This window comes from Ochotona princeps, chromosome 17, assembly GCF_030435755.1.
Source record: "Ochotona princeps isolate mOchPri1 chromosome 17, mOchPri1.hap1, whole genome shotgun sequence".
NCBI lineage: Eukaryota > Metazoa > Chordata > Mammalia > Lagomorpha > Ochotonidae > Ochotona > Ochotona princeps.
The window spans coordinates 21,172,036-21,187,155 of NC_080848.1; the positions used below are offsets into that span (position 1 = coordinate 21,172,036).

Here is a 15,120-nt window from a genome sequence, read left to right on the forward strand (position 1 = left end):
GCAGGTCCAGGGACAGCTTAAGAGAACCCACCAAACCAGGGAGGAGCTGAGCAGGGCTGGACAGGAGCCTAGGGGTTGGGGTAGGGAGCAGGTGTATGTGACGGGGAGGGGTATGTATGGGGCTTCTAGGCAGGATGATCAGGTAGAAGGCCCTGAGAGCTGCCAGCAGGGGTAGAGTTGGGAAGTCAAGGGCGAAGGGTCGTGAGACGGCTGAGGTAGTTTAGAAAATGCAGTGTCGTGTCGTGAGATGGCTGGAGGGATGTTGTGGCAGAGGACAATGTCCAGGCCGACTTTGGGTCTGCACTGGGCTGGAAAAAAAGCCTAGTTGGGTCTGCTCTGGGCAGGGAGGGCAGACCCAATTGCTCTGGGACACCTCCCTGCTCCTCCCTCCTTCCTCTCTCCTCCTCCTGCCCCTGTCTCTGTCACTCACCGGGCCAGCTGCCTGGCCAGTCATGGCGGCGTTCCTCTGGCTCCCTCTCCTTGTGGGCAAGTCGGGGCCTCCTGGGTGGGGAGGGAAGGGAGGCCTGGGAGGAGGTTTGGAATTAGGGGTGATGTGCTGAAGTAGATAGGGCCTCTAGAGAGGGGACTGAGGGTGCGGTAGAGCCCCAGGGACTTTGGGATTCCTGCTGAGCCAGTAGGAGCTGCAAGGGTGGGAGGCTGGGAGCTGGAGTGTGGGGGCTGGGTGTGTTGAGGACTGATGATGTCCTATGGCCCCCGGGGTGCACCTTGAAGTGCGAACCCATGGACAAGGGCCCTTTAACAGGGCAGGCTGGGGCTCTGCTCTATGGAGCTCAGACTAAATTTGGCCTGGAGAGGAAAGGGGGGTGGAAAAAGGAAAGGGCCCTGTTGCTGTCTCTATGGCAGCCTAAGAGGCTGTGTTTATTTGGGAGGGCAGGTGGGGGTGCTGGGTCCCAGGATGGCTCTCAGTCCTCAAAGGCCTCTTCTCTGCTTAGGTTTTGTTCTAAGTGCCCAGAACATGCGCACATACAACACATGCACACATGAAATAGGCACAGACCTCCTGGTCTCACATCAGCCCCTGCCCGCTGTAACCCCATCATGAGAAGGAGGGGTGGTAAGGTTGTTGGGGGCCAGGAGGGCGTGTCCTCCCAAGAGGACCCATGGGGGGAGCTTTTTCTGGGAGCTGAGGGGGAGAGGCTGGAAGACTAGAGGGTGCTCTGCGTGTGTGTGTGTGTGTGTGTGTGTGTGTGTGTGTCTGTCTGAGGCTGCTGGGGTCCTTGCAGGTTGTCTGGCAGGGCTGGGGGCCAGTGAGGCCCAGCGGACCAGCCTGTACCCACTGGTGGGCCGTTTTTTCGTGCATACCTTGGAGCCTGCGACCTTCCTGAGCCTCCCAGAGCATGGTGAGAGGGGCCTGGTGATAGGGGGTGGCTGGGCCGCCCCTGAACCTGGCTCCTACCGTGCCCCAATGCCTGCTCCTTGTCCCACCAGGTGTCCCATTCACTGTCCCCGTCACCTACCACGCCCACCTCCAAGGAAACCCAGACCTGCCTCGGTGGCTCCGCTACACCCAGCGCAGCCCGCACTACCCTGGCTTTCTCTACGGCGTTGCTACTCCAGAGGACCTGGGGCGTCAGGTCATCGAGGTGCTTTTGGGGTGGGGCTGGGAGGACCCCTGGGAACTTCCTTCCTAACACAGAGCCCTGCCAGCCCAGAGTGGGGTTTTACTTGCCTTCATTTGCATCTCATTTACATGCCACTAGGCCAGGTCCTCAGTTCCCAGCCATGCCACATCCTACTTCACCTTACCCCTCAGCCATCTTCCCCACCTGTCCCCAGGTCACAGCCTACAACCGCAACACCTTCGACACTGCCCTGCAGAGGCTAATACTGCTAATTCGGGACCCAGAAGGTACCTGCCATCCAGCCCTGCTGCCTGCCCACTCACCACATTCGGGGGATGTGGTGGGGTTCTCCCCTGGAAAGGGAGGGGGTGCTGTGGAAGGTAGAGACCCAGGGAGGGAAGTGGGGAACAGGGTGTCTTAGGAGAAGGTGTTCCCCTCCAGTTTGTGGTAGTGAGCCCTGGTGGACAGTCAGTGCTGGAGTTTCTTTCTGGTCCGCTCTGTACACAGACCTGGACAGGCCTTTGCAAGGCACAGAGGCTGTGGGTGCTGAGCAAGGACCTTGGACATGGAGGTGGGGAGGAGGAGCTGGGTGAGGTTGGGGGAAGATCTGGGGGTAGGGGTAGCTGGGAACAGCACAGCTGAGGTGCTCCCATCCCGGCTTCCCCAGGCCCCCCATTGCCCTACCAAGCTGAGTTGCTGGTGCGCAGTCATGATGTGGAGGAGGTGCTGCCTTCAACACCTGCCAGCCACTTCCTGGCTGCCTTGGCAGGTCTCTGGCAGCCTGGGGAGCTCAAACTGCTCAATGTCACTTCGGCTTTGGATCGTGGGGGCCGTGTTCCCCTGCCCATTGGAGGTCAAAAGGAAGGGTAAGGGTATGACCCAGGGGGGTTTCCAGGAGGAAGTGGCTTGCCTCTTGTCTGGGTGGTAGGCATAGGACAGGAGGCTCCCTAGGTTGAAGGTGGATTTGCCATACCCTTGGGTGCCCACAGGGTGTCAACATTCACCTCTGCTTCATCATTCTCTGGCCACAACCTTATCATCCTCTCGTGCTTCTTGGGCCCCAACCCTACTTGCTTTGAATTCTGCATCTCAGTGTCCCATGAGAATGTGAACATTCCACCCACCAGAGGATGTTCCTGATGGGCTGGGACTGTCTTAGAGCGCAGGAACCCATCTTTGGGTCAGTCTGGAACTGCCCAGCAGGATGGGACCCCGTGCCCTGCTCCCCCTCCCCAGCTAACCATGGCTTCTGTTTGGGCCCAGGGTGTACATCAAGGTGGGCTCTGTCTCCCCCTTCTCTACCTGCCTGAAGATGGTGGCGTCCCCTGACAGCCATGCCCGCTGTGCCCGGGGCCAGCCTCCACTTCTCTCCTGCTACGACTCCTTGGCACCTCACTTTCGCATTGACTGGTGCAATGTGTCCCTGGTAAGGAAGGACTTGGGCCTGGCTCCTGGGGTGTGGCAGGAAGGGCACCCATCAGAATCTCTGACCCTGTCCACTCATTCTCCCACCTCTTCCTGCTTCCATCTCTGAGCTCTCCAGCCTGTTTCTCTGTATATCTCTATTTTGTCTCAGTCTTGTGAGCTAGCTTTATTACTCTCCCTTTGCCTCCCTCCTTGCCTCCTTTCTATCACACACACACACACACACACACACACACACACACACACGTTCCACCTTGCGCCACAAGAGGACGACAGAGCCTACAATCCTCTCATAGGATCTCCAGGTCCTTGTCCCAGCTTTACTGTCCCCAGAAGCTCATTCCCTTCCTCTCCCATTCCGAGGGGGAGCCTTTTGTGCCACAGCCCAGTGTCTGCTCCCCTCTGACTTGTCACCTAGTGCCACCTAACATACTTGCCTGCCATAAAGAGCAGATAGCTCTCTATATTGTAAACCGAAGATGCTCTCTCCAGCTTGGGAGCGTGGAGCTGGGGGCAGGGTGTCCTTTGAATCCTGCCCCACTTGGGCAGGAAGCAGTGCGCACTTCCTGTGGGTTGGCCAGTGTAGATGTAGTAGGAACTCGCTTGGGGTCACACAGCTGGAGGCCAACACTACATGCTGGGCACTGTCCAATTACATCACGTCCCGCTGTCACTCATAGGGGCAGGCAGTGCTGTCATTGTTCTGACTTTGCAGCTGAGGAAACTGAGGTACTTAAAGGCCAATCATCAGCCAAGCACTGGCTGGAGTCGTGATTCGAACCTCAGAGCTGTGTGCTAACATTTGTGTTGTCCTGCCTCTCCTAGAATTTACCCCCTGGCTCCTTCACATGAACTTGAGGGAGGCAGGCAGGCAGGCAGCTATGGTTGCTCAGGACAACGGGCGAGGCTGTCTCCTCTGGGGTCACTGTGTCCAAGAGTGACCATTCCCTGGGTCAGCTCTGGCTCTCTGTGTAGGTGGACAAGTCGGTGCCAGAGCCCGCAGATGAGGTGCTCACCCCGGGTGATGGGATCCTGGAACATGACCCGTTCTTCTGCCCGCCCACCGAGGCCACCGCCCGGGATTTCCTGACAGATGCCTTGGTCACGCTGCTGGTGCCCCTGCTGGTGGCCCTGCTGCTCACGTTGCTGCTGGCCTATGTCATGTTCTGCCGGCGGGAGGGGCGGTGAGTGTCGGGGAGTGCACCCACTAGTGCTCATAAGCCACAGACAGAATCCTTTGTGGCTCTTGTCTCAAGGAGTGGGGTTCTCAGCTAGAAAGGGGCTGAGGGCCCCCTTTCTGGGCAGCAGGAGCTGCAGTCCTGCCCAGCCTGGCACCAGGAGAAGGGTGTGGATAATGGTGAGCAACCTCAGACATCTGAACCCTGGGGACACCTGGGGCCAAAGTCCCCAGCCCCACTAACACCTCCCTTGTTTTTCTGCAGGCTGAAGAGAGACCTGGCCACCTCTGAGTGAGTAGGGAAAACTGGGTGCTGGGTGGGGGAGCCCCCTAGGATGCCCCATTGGAGCCTCCTCCCAACTCTATAGGCAGAGCAGATTTCCCTGGGAATGACAGGAGTCACTGGACACCACCAAACCCCAGCCCTGGGCTGACTAGGTGTATTGCCAATGGCTTGCCTGTGTCTTGATATTTTGTGGTTTGTTGAGGATGGGGAAGGGAATTTGCTCCCACCTTGGGGGAGATGTGTGATGAGACCCAAGAGATTCCCAAAAGGTACTGCTCCTGCTCATTCCCACCATATGTCAAGACACCCAGGGGGTGCAGGCCAGGTTCCACCTTACTCTTGCTTGGTCCTCACCCCATCTCCTTCCCAGCCACAGTGTTGCCACCTGCCGGAGGCAGTGGACAGGCTGGCAGAGGTCCACAGGTGCACCCCATTTGGCCCACTTTGCCCCAGACCATTACACTCTGTCTTGCCAAGCATCCCCTATCTTTCCTGCCTAATCCCTCCTCCTCTCAGGCCTTTCCTGCTCCTCAAACCCCAGAGACTCCAGGAGACAGATATGAAATAAGTTAGGCTCCTTTTATTCTCACTGCACTGAGCCTAAGGTGGGCCAGGCACCCCCAGCTCGCTGGCCTGGCCTGCCTCATGAATTGTGGCTGCGTTTGGCCACCTTGCGAACTCCTTTGAAAGGCCGCTTTCGGCCCTCTGTGGAATCTAGTGGTGACATGTTCTGTCTAGCCTGACGGCGCCCAGCCCGGCGCTGCCCAGACTTTCGCTGCTTCTGTCCTCTCTTGGCCTTGAGCTTGAACTTGGAGGCTTGCTTCCTGCTCAAGCGGAAGGAGCCCGTGGTACCCTTGCCGGTCACCTGCTTGAGCAACCCCTTGTCCATCAGCTTGTTGAGTGCCAGCTTGAAGCGCCACGTGTTGCGGGTCATGTCGTAGCCTGTGGCAGCCAGCGCCTTCTTCAGGGCAACCTGGGACACGCGACTGCGACGCCCCTTGTTGGCAAGAAACCCCAGGATCACTTTGGACATGCTGGGCTTCCGCTGGACTTTGGGGTGGCTGTGAGACCCTGGCTCATTGTTGGTGAGCCCCGATGTGCTGGCCTGCTGGTTTTCACTCAGACTGATGTTTGAGACCAAGGGTGCAGACGGTGGCAGCGGAGATGTGTCTTTCTGCATCTCTTCCCTGGCTTCGTGAGGGGAGTTAGGCGAAAGGACCTCCAGGGTGGCGGCTGGAAGTCTCCTGGGGCTGCTCCTCGGTGGGTGGGTAAGGGGGGTCCCAGCTGCTGCTGCCCTCCGAGGCTTCCTTGTGGAGCTCCAGCCCGCGGCTTTCTGTGGACAGCTAGAGGGAGGACCACAGATGAGCAACCCCAGCTGGCCTCAGCAGACTTGTGCCAGCAGTGCAGGGGGATAGTCAGGTATCTCTGTGGTGACCTCAGGCAGACATTGTGAAGCCACCAGAATCCTGCAGGGGTCACAGTGGGCCATTGTTCCCTCCTGGGAGGGGCGAACCAGGGATGCCAGGTGGCTGTGGGCATTTGACTTAATGAGAGGGTTGTGGCCATGGGACCTAGAAGGGTGTGTTCACATATGTGTGTCTCTGCATGTGTGTGTGTGTGTACCTGCAGGTGCAACCATTTTTTTCTTTTTTTTTTTTTTAATATTTATTTTTACTGGAAAGTCAGATTTACAGAGAGAGGGAGAGACAAAGAAAAAAATATTCTACCTGCTGGTTCATTCCCCATGTGGATGCATTGGCTGGAGCTGAACCGATCCAAAGCCAGTAGCCAGCAGCTTCTTCTGGGTCTCCTACGCGGGTGCAGGGTCCCAAGGCTTTGGGCCGTCCTAGACTGCTTTCCCAGGCCACAAGCAGGGAGCTTGAAGGGAAGTAGAGCAGTTGGGCTACAAAACAGCGCTCATATGGGATCCTGGCACAAGCAAGGCAAGGGTTTAGCCACTAGGTAGCATGCTGGGCCCAGGTGCAACCAATTGCAAGGTATTTTGAACCCCATTTAAAATTTTTGTTTCATTTGAAAGGCAGAGAGAGATGAGAGAGAGATCTTCATTGGCTGGTTCACAACCCAAATGCCCACAGCAGCAAGGACTGGGGGTCCTGCTGAAGCTAGGAGCCAAAATTCCACAGGAGTCTGCCATGTGGCCAGCAGCAACTCGGTTACATGAGCCATCACCTGCTGCCTGTCCCAGGGTGCACATCAGCAGGAAGCTGGAGTCAGGAGTGAAACCGGGACTCAACCCAGGCCCTCTAATGTGGCCTCACCATGGGGCGGGACTCCTGCCCCTGAACCCCCGGTTTCAAACCCATTGCACTGAGCCCTCCATGTTAGTGGGGCTTGTATTTCCCAGAATAAAAGCATTTCTTGATTTATGTAGGTTGAAATAATTCCTCTAGTAATTTTCCCTATACATCAGTTAAAGGTTTTACTTTTGTTTGTTATAAAGACATTTTTAATTGCAAAGGCAGATTTACAGAGAGAAGGAGATGCAGAGAAAAATATCTTTTATCTGCTGATTCACTCCCTAAATGGCCGTAAATCAGAACTGAGCTGATCTGAACCCAGGAGCTAGGAACCTCCTCTGGATTCCTCACATGCATGCAGGGTCTGAAGGCCTTGGGCCATCCTCTGCTGTCCTCCCAGGCCACAAGCAGGGAGCTGGGTGGGAAACAGAGTAGCTGGGACACAACCTGGCATCTATATGGGACACTGGTGCTTATAGGCGGGGCACTAGCCTGTTGAGTTAAGGCACCAGCTCCTACTTTTGTTTATTTTTAAAGGCTCATTATATTTATTTGAAAGTGGGGAGAGAGAGAGAGAGAGAACAAGAGAGAGAGAGAGAGAGAGAGAATATCTTCTCTCTGTTTCACTGCTGGTTCACTCCTCAAACACCTACAACAGCTGGAGCTGGGCCAGGCTGAAGACTTCATCCAGATCTCCCATGTGGGTGGCAGGGACTCAGACAATGGGTGATTAGCCACTGCCTCCAGGGAGGTGGGTGAGATGCAGAGGAGTTGGGACTTGAACTGGCACTCCCATAAGGGGTGTGGATGTTCCAGGTAGCTTAATGCCTTGAATGGTGAGATCCACTCCCGTGTTTATTTTCTGTTTCCATTTTTATTTTGTAGATCCCCCCCATCGAGATCAGTGATCCTCCATGTATACTTCACAAGCAGGATTTTATACTCCCTCTCCCCATTTTGAACGTTGTGCCAAAGTGGATCAATGATTATACTGCGGTGGGGGACACTGTCTTGTGAACAGTGTCCTCCCTCACCCCCTCTGACCTCCCTGGTTCGATTTTGTGAAGCCCAGATGTTGTCAGGAAAGTGTGCTTCTTTCTGCCATTTGGAATCGATAGCCAGTTTTACTGCTTGTGGTAGTAGCCTTCCCTGGTCTGCGTTTTGTATTGATTTATTGTTGCAAAACCCCAAATCTTTGCTGCTTCAGTGTCTTCCGTTTTTCAAGTTGTCCACACCCTGTGAGTTGCTTGGTTAGGCACCTGTGTCAGGCCGTATTAGTCATAAATACCCCTCCAAGCCCCAACCACTCCTCCTGTGTTTGTAGGGGCGAGGGAGGCGGGGCCAGGGCAGAGAAGGCAGCTCAGTGTGTGGGAGGTAGAGCGGGAATGGGTGAGTCTTGGGGCCAATGTGCTTGTGAGGGATGACGGTGTGTGGGTGTGTGAAGGCTGCAGGTCATGATGGGGTCTGGCTTCTCCCCTTGCTCTAGAAAATCATCTCCAGAAGATTTTGCACCTGTGTGTTGCCAGAGTAATGAGACCCAGCTGTGGGGCTGGGAGTGGGGAAGGAGCCCATAGACGGCCCATTCCTGCCCCAGGGCCAGCACGGTGGGGATGGAGACAGCACCTGCTGGCTCTCTCCATTTCAGCCTCCACCCACGCTTTGTGCTCTTTCTCCCCCAGCGTCCCCTTTTGCCTAGGAATGGAAACTTGTGTTTTTGAACCACTCTGCTTGCCAAATTCCAGACTGGAGAGCTCATTTTGACCGTCCCCCTGGCCTCCGACGGTGTCTCCCGCGCCTCCCGCCATGGCCCCTAGGGGGCGCGTGGCGCTCAGTGGGGAGCTGCAGACTTCTGGGCTCTGGCCTCCAGCTGGAGGCCACGGGAGGGTGGGGAGAGCTCTGGCTTTATCAAAGAGTAGCAGGTGCGGCCCCTTCAGCCCTGCCTGGAGCCTGGAAGAAAACTGATTCTTGTTATTTGTAATAGAAAGGCTATACTGTTTGATGTCACCTAGGTGTAGCCTGGACAAATGTCACCAGACCAGGCAGGCAAACACTTGTTTAAAAGGACTGGGGAAACACCTGCTGAGTAAAGACCAGATTCATCAGTGCTCTGGTTATGATGAAATAACACTGATGATGGCAGCAGCAACTGGAGGCTTCCTGTAGTAGCAGCTACTGCTTGCTGTAAGGCTGAGTGGGGGATGTGCCACCTGCTTTTCCTTTGTTAACTCACTTGACTCATGTCCTGCTTACATCTGAGGAAACCAAAGCACAGAGAGCTTAAGTAATTTTCCCAAAGTCACACAGCCATGCAACCTGGAGTAAAACCCAAAGCAAGCCCAAGTGTTTAACTGTTGGGGGACCCTCCCTGCCCCTCAGGGCTCACGAAAGGCTATGAGAAGGTCGCTGAGGGTGAGGCTGAGCTTGCAGAGGAAGACTTGAAGCTAGAGGCAGTGAAGGTTTTTCAGACCCCAGTGCTGCTGGGGTGTCAGCTTGTCTGGTACTGAGATGGGGATCAGCTTTGGTGTTGGGAGGTGGTCATTTGCGGGGGAGGGGGCAGGCTGGGCTGGGTTTGGGAGGGAGCCGGAGCTTTAAGAGCAGCCTGAGGAGGCATGCACGGGATGAGCCGGCACAGGTTGACTGTGCACGGGGAAGTGGTCTGAACAGTGGTAGGGAAGTAAGTGGAGGTGGAAGGGGAAGGCAGGTTTGCTAGGGATGTGTGTGTGTGTGTGTGTGTGTGTGTGTGTAGGAAGCCGGGGTACAGAGTGAGTGGGCAATTTGAGGCCGTCTGCATGCAGAGCCCACGCCTCCACGCACTGCATCGAGCAGGCGCCAAAGAATAAGTTTGTTCTCTGCTCCCACGTGGAGCTGCCAGGGGTTGGGGGTGGTGCGGGAGAAGCACAGCAGGGGCTGACTCCAAGGCAGTGCAAGCCTGGGGCTCTGCGGGACTGGCTCCCCACTGACCACCGCCCCTGCCCTGTGCTGCCCTGTGTTGCCCCAGCATCCAGATGGTTCACCACTGCACCATCCACGAGAACACGGAGGAGCTGCGGCAGATGGCTGCCCGCCGCGAGGTGCCCCGGCCACTCTCCACCCTACCCATGTTCAATGTGCGCACGGGCGAGCGGATAACCCCACGCGTGGACAGTGCCCAGGTGCCCCTCATCCTGGACCAGCACTGAGAACCCAGACAGGTGGGTCATGCTGGGTAGGGCCAGTTTTGTTTCTGGGACCAAGGGGGCCTCCATCTCGAGGCTGGGCAGGTAATGGGGTATGCCAGGGCTGTACCACTCAGTCCCATGCAGACGCGTGACAGTAGGAGGGCTGAGGTCCAGCTCCTTCACACCTCCCTTCTGCCACCTCTGTACTGCTCTTTCAGTTCTAGTTTTGGCTGCATCTTCTGTTTCTGCACCCAGAGACCAATGATGACCACATCCAACCTGCTGCTTCCGGCTCCTGGACCAGCTAGACTCCATGCTCTGAGCCAGTGGGGTGTGTGGGGGATGGAGTGGGGTGAGGACCGACAGAATAAACAGCTGCTCATCTGTGGTGGGCTATACCTTCTCCCCTACAGTCTCCCCACTCCAGGACCCAGCAGGGCTTTCAGCTGTCCTCTGGAGGAAGAAGGGGAGGGCCTGCCACTCGCAGCCTTCACATGCACCTGACAGCAAAGGAATGGCTGGGGCCATTTCTCCTCATAGACCAAGGTCTAGGGACAATGAGGGACACAGCACGGGTTGGAACTTGGCAGGTCTGCCTCTGCCTTGCCCACCAGAGGCAGATATCCAGGAGGTTGTGTCTGGAGCTGACCAGTTCCCCTGGAAGGAGAGGCCCTCTGTGTGTTAGGTCAGTGCTGGTCACCGCAGTGCTGGGCTCTGCCTCCCACGGCACCTCCTCTGATCCTAAGGCCCCTCCCAGTCTGCCTTCCCAGCACCCCCTGCTCTCTGGGAGAGGCGCCTGCCAGGCCCAGTTGTTCCGATCTGTTGCCAGCTCTGGATTGCGCCCTAGGAGATGCAGTGTTTGTTCACAGGAGGCGAAAGGCAGCCTGAGGGACAGTTGCAACTGGGTGTGCTTACGGCTATTAAGGAAGTTGCTGCTTCCTTGGGCCGGGCTAAAGCTTCTGCTGGTTCTGCCTTCTGGGCAGCCCCCAGCTCAGTTCCCGGAGTCACCAGACATGTCAGATCCCCAGGCATTTGCAGTAGCAGGCAGGCAGGCGGGGCGCAGTGCCGGCCAGCGTGTGTGCTCTGTTCACGCATGTGGTCCCAGTCACTCTAGGGTACCTGCGCAGCCTGACACATGCGGCCTCTGCCTCCTGCCTGCTTAGGTTCATCCGACCCCATCCAGGAGCTGGGCAGGTTGGGAGCTGGGAGGTTGGGAGCAGCCAGGCCAGCTGTCTGGGGAGGCTCTTTGTGTGCCGCTTGCTCAAGGGTCAGGGTTTCTGTGTGCTGGCCAGAGACGGAGGTGGGAGGCCAGCTCTACTTCCCTCTGCTTCCTAGCCTTGCCTTAGGGACTTGGCAGTTCTGCCCTCCCTGTCCAGCTCCCAGGAGCACACGGGAGCCTGGCTGGCGGCCCAAGAGGAAATGGCCCAGACAAATAGCCGGGAGGATGGTGTGACTGCTCAGGACACAGAGCTGTGCCCGGGCGCGTACACACACACATACACACACACGCAGATAACTTGAGACTTACAAGGGTAAGCCTCTCCTGGATGGACAGGAGCCCACGCAGCAGCCCCACCCACCTTCACCACCTCCTACAGTTCCTCTCCTCTAGTCCCACTGTGTGGCACCACCCACATAGCCTCTTTCACTGTCCCCAAATAAGTCCTAAGAACTGAGGGACAACCACACCTCCATCAGACGACCCTGCGGGCACAGGTGGCCCCAGCTCCAGGCGCTCACTTATATACTCGAATCACAGTTCAGCTGCCCTACAGCTCTCTCCTCTGGCTGTATTTGAATTGCTCATCAGCTAAGAGTTGCAACCAATGTGGTACTGGCTGGCAGGAAAGCCTGTGAAGGCTGAGCCTGTGGGCACACTCTGTGCCAGCCCTTGCGGGACCACCGAAGCTCACAGAGTGCCCCTGCTCCCTAAGATCCTACAGACTAACAGCCTGCATTTCCGTGTCCTGTGGGATGGGAAGTTTAGTCTCTCCATAAGAACTTGCACCGCCAACCACAACAGCCACTGGCCACACAGGGCCACAAGGGGCACTGGAAATGTGCCTGGCCCAAATCGAGATGGAGCATAAGGAGGAAGTAATCGTATTTCAGGATAGAGTATGTTCAATTAAATACATTTACAGTAGTTTTACCTGTTTGTTATTTTTTAAAAAAATAGGTGCTAGGTCCTGGCACAATGGCTCAGTGACTAAATCCCCTCTTTGCATGCACTGGGATCCATCGCATGTGGGTGCCGATTAATGTTCTGGCTGCTCCACTTTCCATCCAACTCCCTAGTTTGTGGCCTGGGAAGGCAGTGGAGGATGACCCAAGGCCTTGGGACCCTGCACCTGCGTGGGAGACCTGGAGGAAATTCCTGGCTCCTGGTTTCAGATTGGCTCAACTCTGGCAGTTGCAGCTACTTTAGGGGTGGACCCATGGACAGAAGATCTTTCTCTCTGTATCTCCATCTCTCTGCAGGGTCTGCCTTTCTAATAAAAATAAAAATTAAAGATGCTTGCTAGAAAAATGTAAAAGAAAAGCTTTTGCTACATTTTGATCGGGGAGTGCTGACTTCGTGGCTCTTTTTCTCTCCCTAGGTTGACCACCGAGACCCTTTCCATCCTGCTACAAAGCACCTGCCCCATGCACATAGTCATGAATGGAGTGGGAAGTTTAGTCAGAGCTGGGAGAATCTGCTCATAGCGGGGAAGCCTCCGGACCTTGGCTCTGTGACCTAGTGGTGCTGTGGTCTTGACCATGACTTTCTCTGCCTCTGTTCTTTGCCCTTCCAGCTCCTCCTCCTCTTCACATGCAGCAAAAACCCCACTTTCTTTGGCACCTGTGGGTATCAAACTTACCTCCCTCCAGACTGATCTTATCTGTGCCTGGCCCGGCCTGGAGATCTCCAGATGAGTAAAGGTCCATCGCCCTCCTGGCCAAAGCCAGCCTTCTTGCAGAGTCTCCCCTCCCGGATCTTCCATTTGCCTTCAGCCGGATGCATTGCCCTCAGAGGGCACCCAGGAAGTGGACTCAGTTCTGGCCAATTGCCTGATTCCTGTAGATGCTGGGTGCCCCTGCAACCATACTCAGCCTCTCTGGATTTCCCCACACTAGCCCTGGCATTTCCCTAATTCGTCCCCATTCACGCAGGCCTGGGTCTTCATCATCCCTGGTGCCACAGCCCCCTGAATTCTCAGGGGTCACCTGTAGGTACAGGTACCTGCCCATCCCAACACACCCACACCGAGGCAGGGTCCCTTGTGTGATCAATACCCCCAGAGGCCTAGAAGGGACCTCTGTGGCACCTTTCTCCTACTCAGATCCCAGTATCAGCCTCCCTGGGGGGCACTGGCACTGGGGGTGGGAGGTGGTGCTAGCTCAGTACCTTCATCATCACATATACTTGGGCCCTCATCACACCCGGCCTCTTTATTCCCCCTCACATAAGGCTGCCACCCTCCAGCTAAGAAGCCCTTTCACAGCCTCTCCTCCCTCAGTCACACTCAGCCCTGTCCATCTAGAAAAGTCTCAGAGGCACAGCAGGGGAAGGCAAGGCTAAGAAGCTGGAAGAAAAAAATAACATAGGCCAAATCCACCCTCTTCTCACCGCAGACAGTCTGCCAGGAGCCAGGCTCTAAAGGGGCCCAGAAATTCAAGACCGCAGTACAAATAAAAATTCCAGAGGAAATGTCTTCCCTTTCTAGACGTTTCCATATTCAATTGCTTGAAAATTCAGCCCCAGATGTGCAGAGTTCCTTTCCAAACAGAGCAGACGAAGTTGAGTTCTGCAGAGCAGCGCTGGGGTGGCCAGGGGCAATGGGGTCTCCGGGGGTGGGTCCGGGCGGCTGTATTTAGGGCGATTGTGACGTCAGCAGAAAGGAGGGCTTCAGCTAGCGATTCAGGATAATAGCTGCTTTGTCCCCCTTTCCTCTAGTCCCGCTGATGCTGAAACCACACACCAGCCCCCCACCCCATGCTGTGTGGCATGGCCTTGGAGCTGCCTGTTGGGACCCCACTGCCACACAAGCCAGCCACACGGGGCCTGTAGCCCCCTGCACATACATGTGTGCACAACACATGCCCTTTCACACACCCATGTGTAGGCTTGTACACGGGACAGCACTGCCTATTTGCTCCTTGGCCCAGGACAGTTGCCCCAGCCTGATGCAACCCCCAAACTGATCACAATTCAATGAAAACAGAACTTGCCTTCCTCAGTCACAACAACCCCGTTGCAAGTGCGAGCAGCCGTTGCCCTGGACCCAGACAGGATACACTCACCCTGTGGAAAATGCTCTCTACTTCTGTGGGCAGACTGCTTTCTGCAGGGCACACCCTGCTCTACTCTCTACAGGGCATCTTGCTCTTCCATCTCCCCAGAGACTGAATATAGACTGTGCCCAGACAGGGCCAGGCTGGGCAACACTGGCCTCTTGTCTGCAGAGAACTAGGTGAAATTGGGACAACACCACTATGGCAGGCAAAAGTCTTGGAGTGCAGGCTAAGTTCTGCACACCTGGAGAGCTTTGGAAGCTCAGGGATCGGGGTGGGGGGGGGGTGAGCTTGACCTGGCCTGGATGCAGGCGTAGAGCAGGATAGTGGTTGAACAAGCAGAGGAAATCATAAAGACCAGGAAGCCAGGTGTGTATGTAACGTAGCGGGGCTGCTAAAGGGAGAGCGTGAGCCTGGACAGGTGGGAGGAGTTGTGGGTGCTTGTAGATACCCCCTGGGGTGCAGGTGAGGATGGGGCCTACTCAGTACTGGGGCGGTGTGGCAGGCTGGTCTCAGCAGCGATCAGAAACTGGGTCCACCTGTCAATCAGCAGGCATGGCACAGCTTTGGGGGACTTGTGCACAAGTACGCCTTCATTTCTAGGTCAGAGTTCCGTGTCCTGGTGGACTAATTCCCTTTCTATAGCATGTTGTGGTAAAAGTGCTCGTGATGAGCACCTTGTACTGCCACAGAAGATGGCCTCTCAGGCTCATCCATCACTCTCTAGTGCCCCCCGCCATGGCCGAGGGGGGCTTCTCCTGCCTTTGGTTGGGGGAGCCCAGGGTCCCCTTCCTGTCTCCCAGTCTCTGGGGGGTCCCATGTACTCCCAGCTCTCTGATCCTCTGTGGTCCCATGACCATCACTATTGTCACTATTGTCACCTTCCTCAGGATGTCAGCAAGGGCAAGTCCAGGGCAAGGGAACAGAGGAGGGAGAATGAGGACAGACAAGGAGAGCA

At 56.1% G+C, this 15,120-nt stretch overlaps 2 protein-coding genes across 2 annotated transcripts; one reads left to right on the plus strand and one right to left on the minus strand.

Moving 5' to 3' along the window:
• Nucleotides 1-1,210: 1,210 nt before the first annotated feature.
• On the plus strand, nucleotides 1,211-10,275 carry SGCA (sarcoglycan alpha; the record flags this gene model as incomplete). Its single annotated transcript, XM_004591216.2, has 9 exons — nucleotides 1,211-1,361; nucleotides 1,450-1,604; nucleotides 1,798-1,870; nucleotides 2,251-2,449; nucleotides 2,847-3,009; nucleotides 3,984-4,192; nucleotides 4,451-4,477; nucleotides 9,728-9,920; nucleotides 10,143-10,275. Coding segments are annotated over 8 exons (1,158 nt in total), but the record flags the coding sequence as incomplete, so codon positions are not given.
• On the minus strand, nucleotides 5,032-5,915 carry LOC105942143 (spermatid-specific linker histone H1-like protein). Its single transcript, XM_012928687.3, has one exon. It carries the CDS (start codon nucleotides 5,649-5,651, stop codon nucleotides 5,115-5,117), a length of 537 nt encoding a protein of 178 aa, XP_012784141.2. The 5' UTR covers nucleotides 5,652-5,915; the 3' UTR covers nucleotides 5,032-5,114.
• Nucleotides 10,276-15,120: the final 4,845 nt, after the last annotated feature.

What these genes read in the sequence shown, in the direction of transcription:
- LOC105942143 (XM_012928687.3), bottom strand. Translation starts at nt 5,651, where the DNA reads ATGCAGAAAGACACATCTCCGCTGCCACCGTCTGCACCCTTGGTCTCA.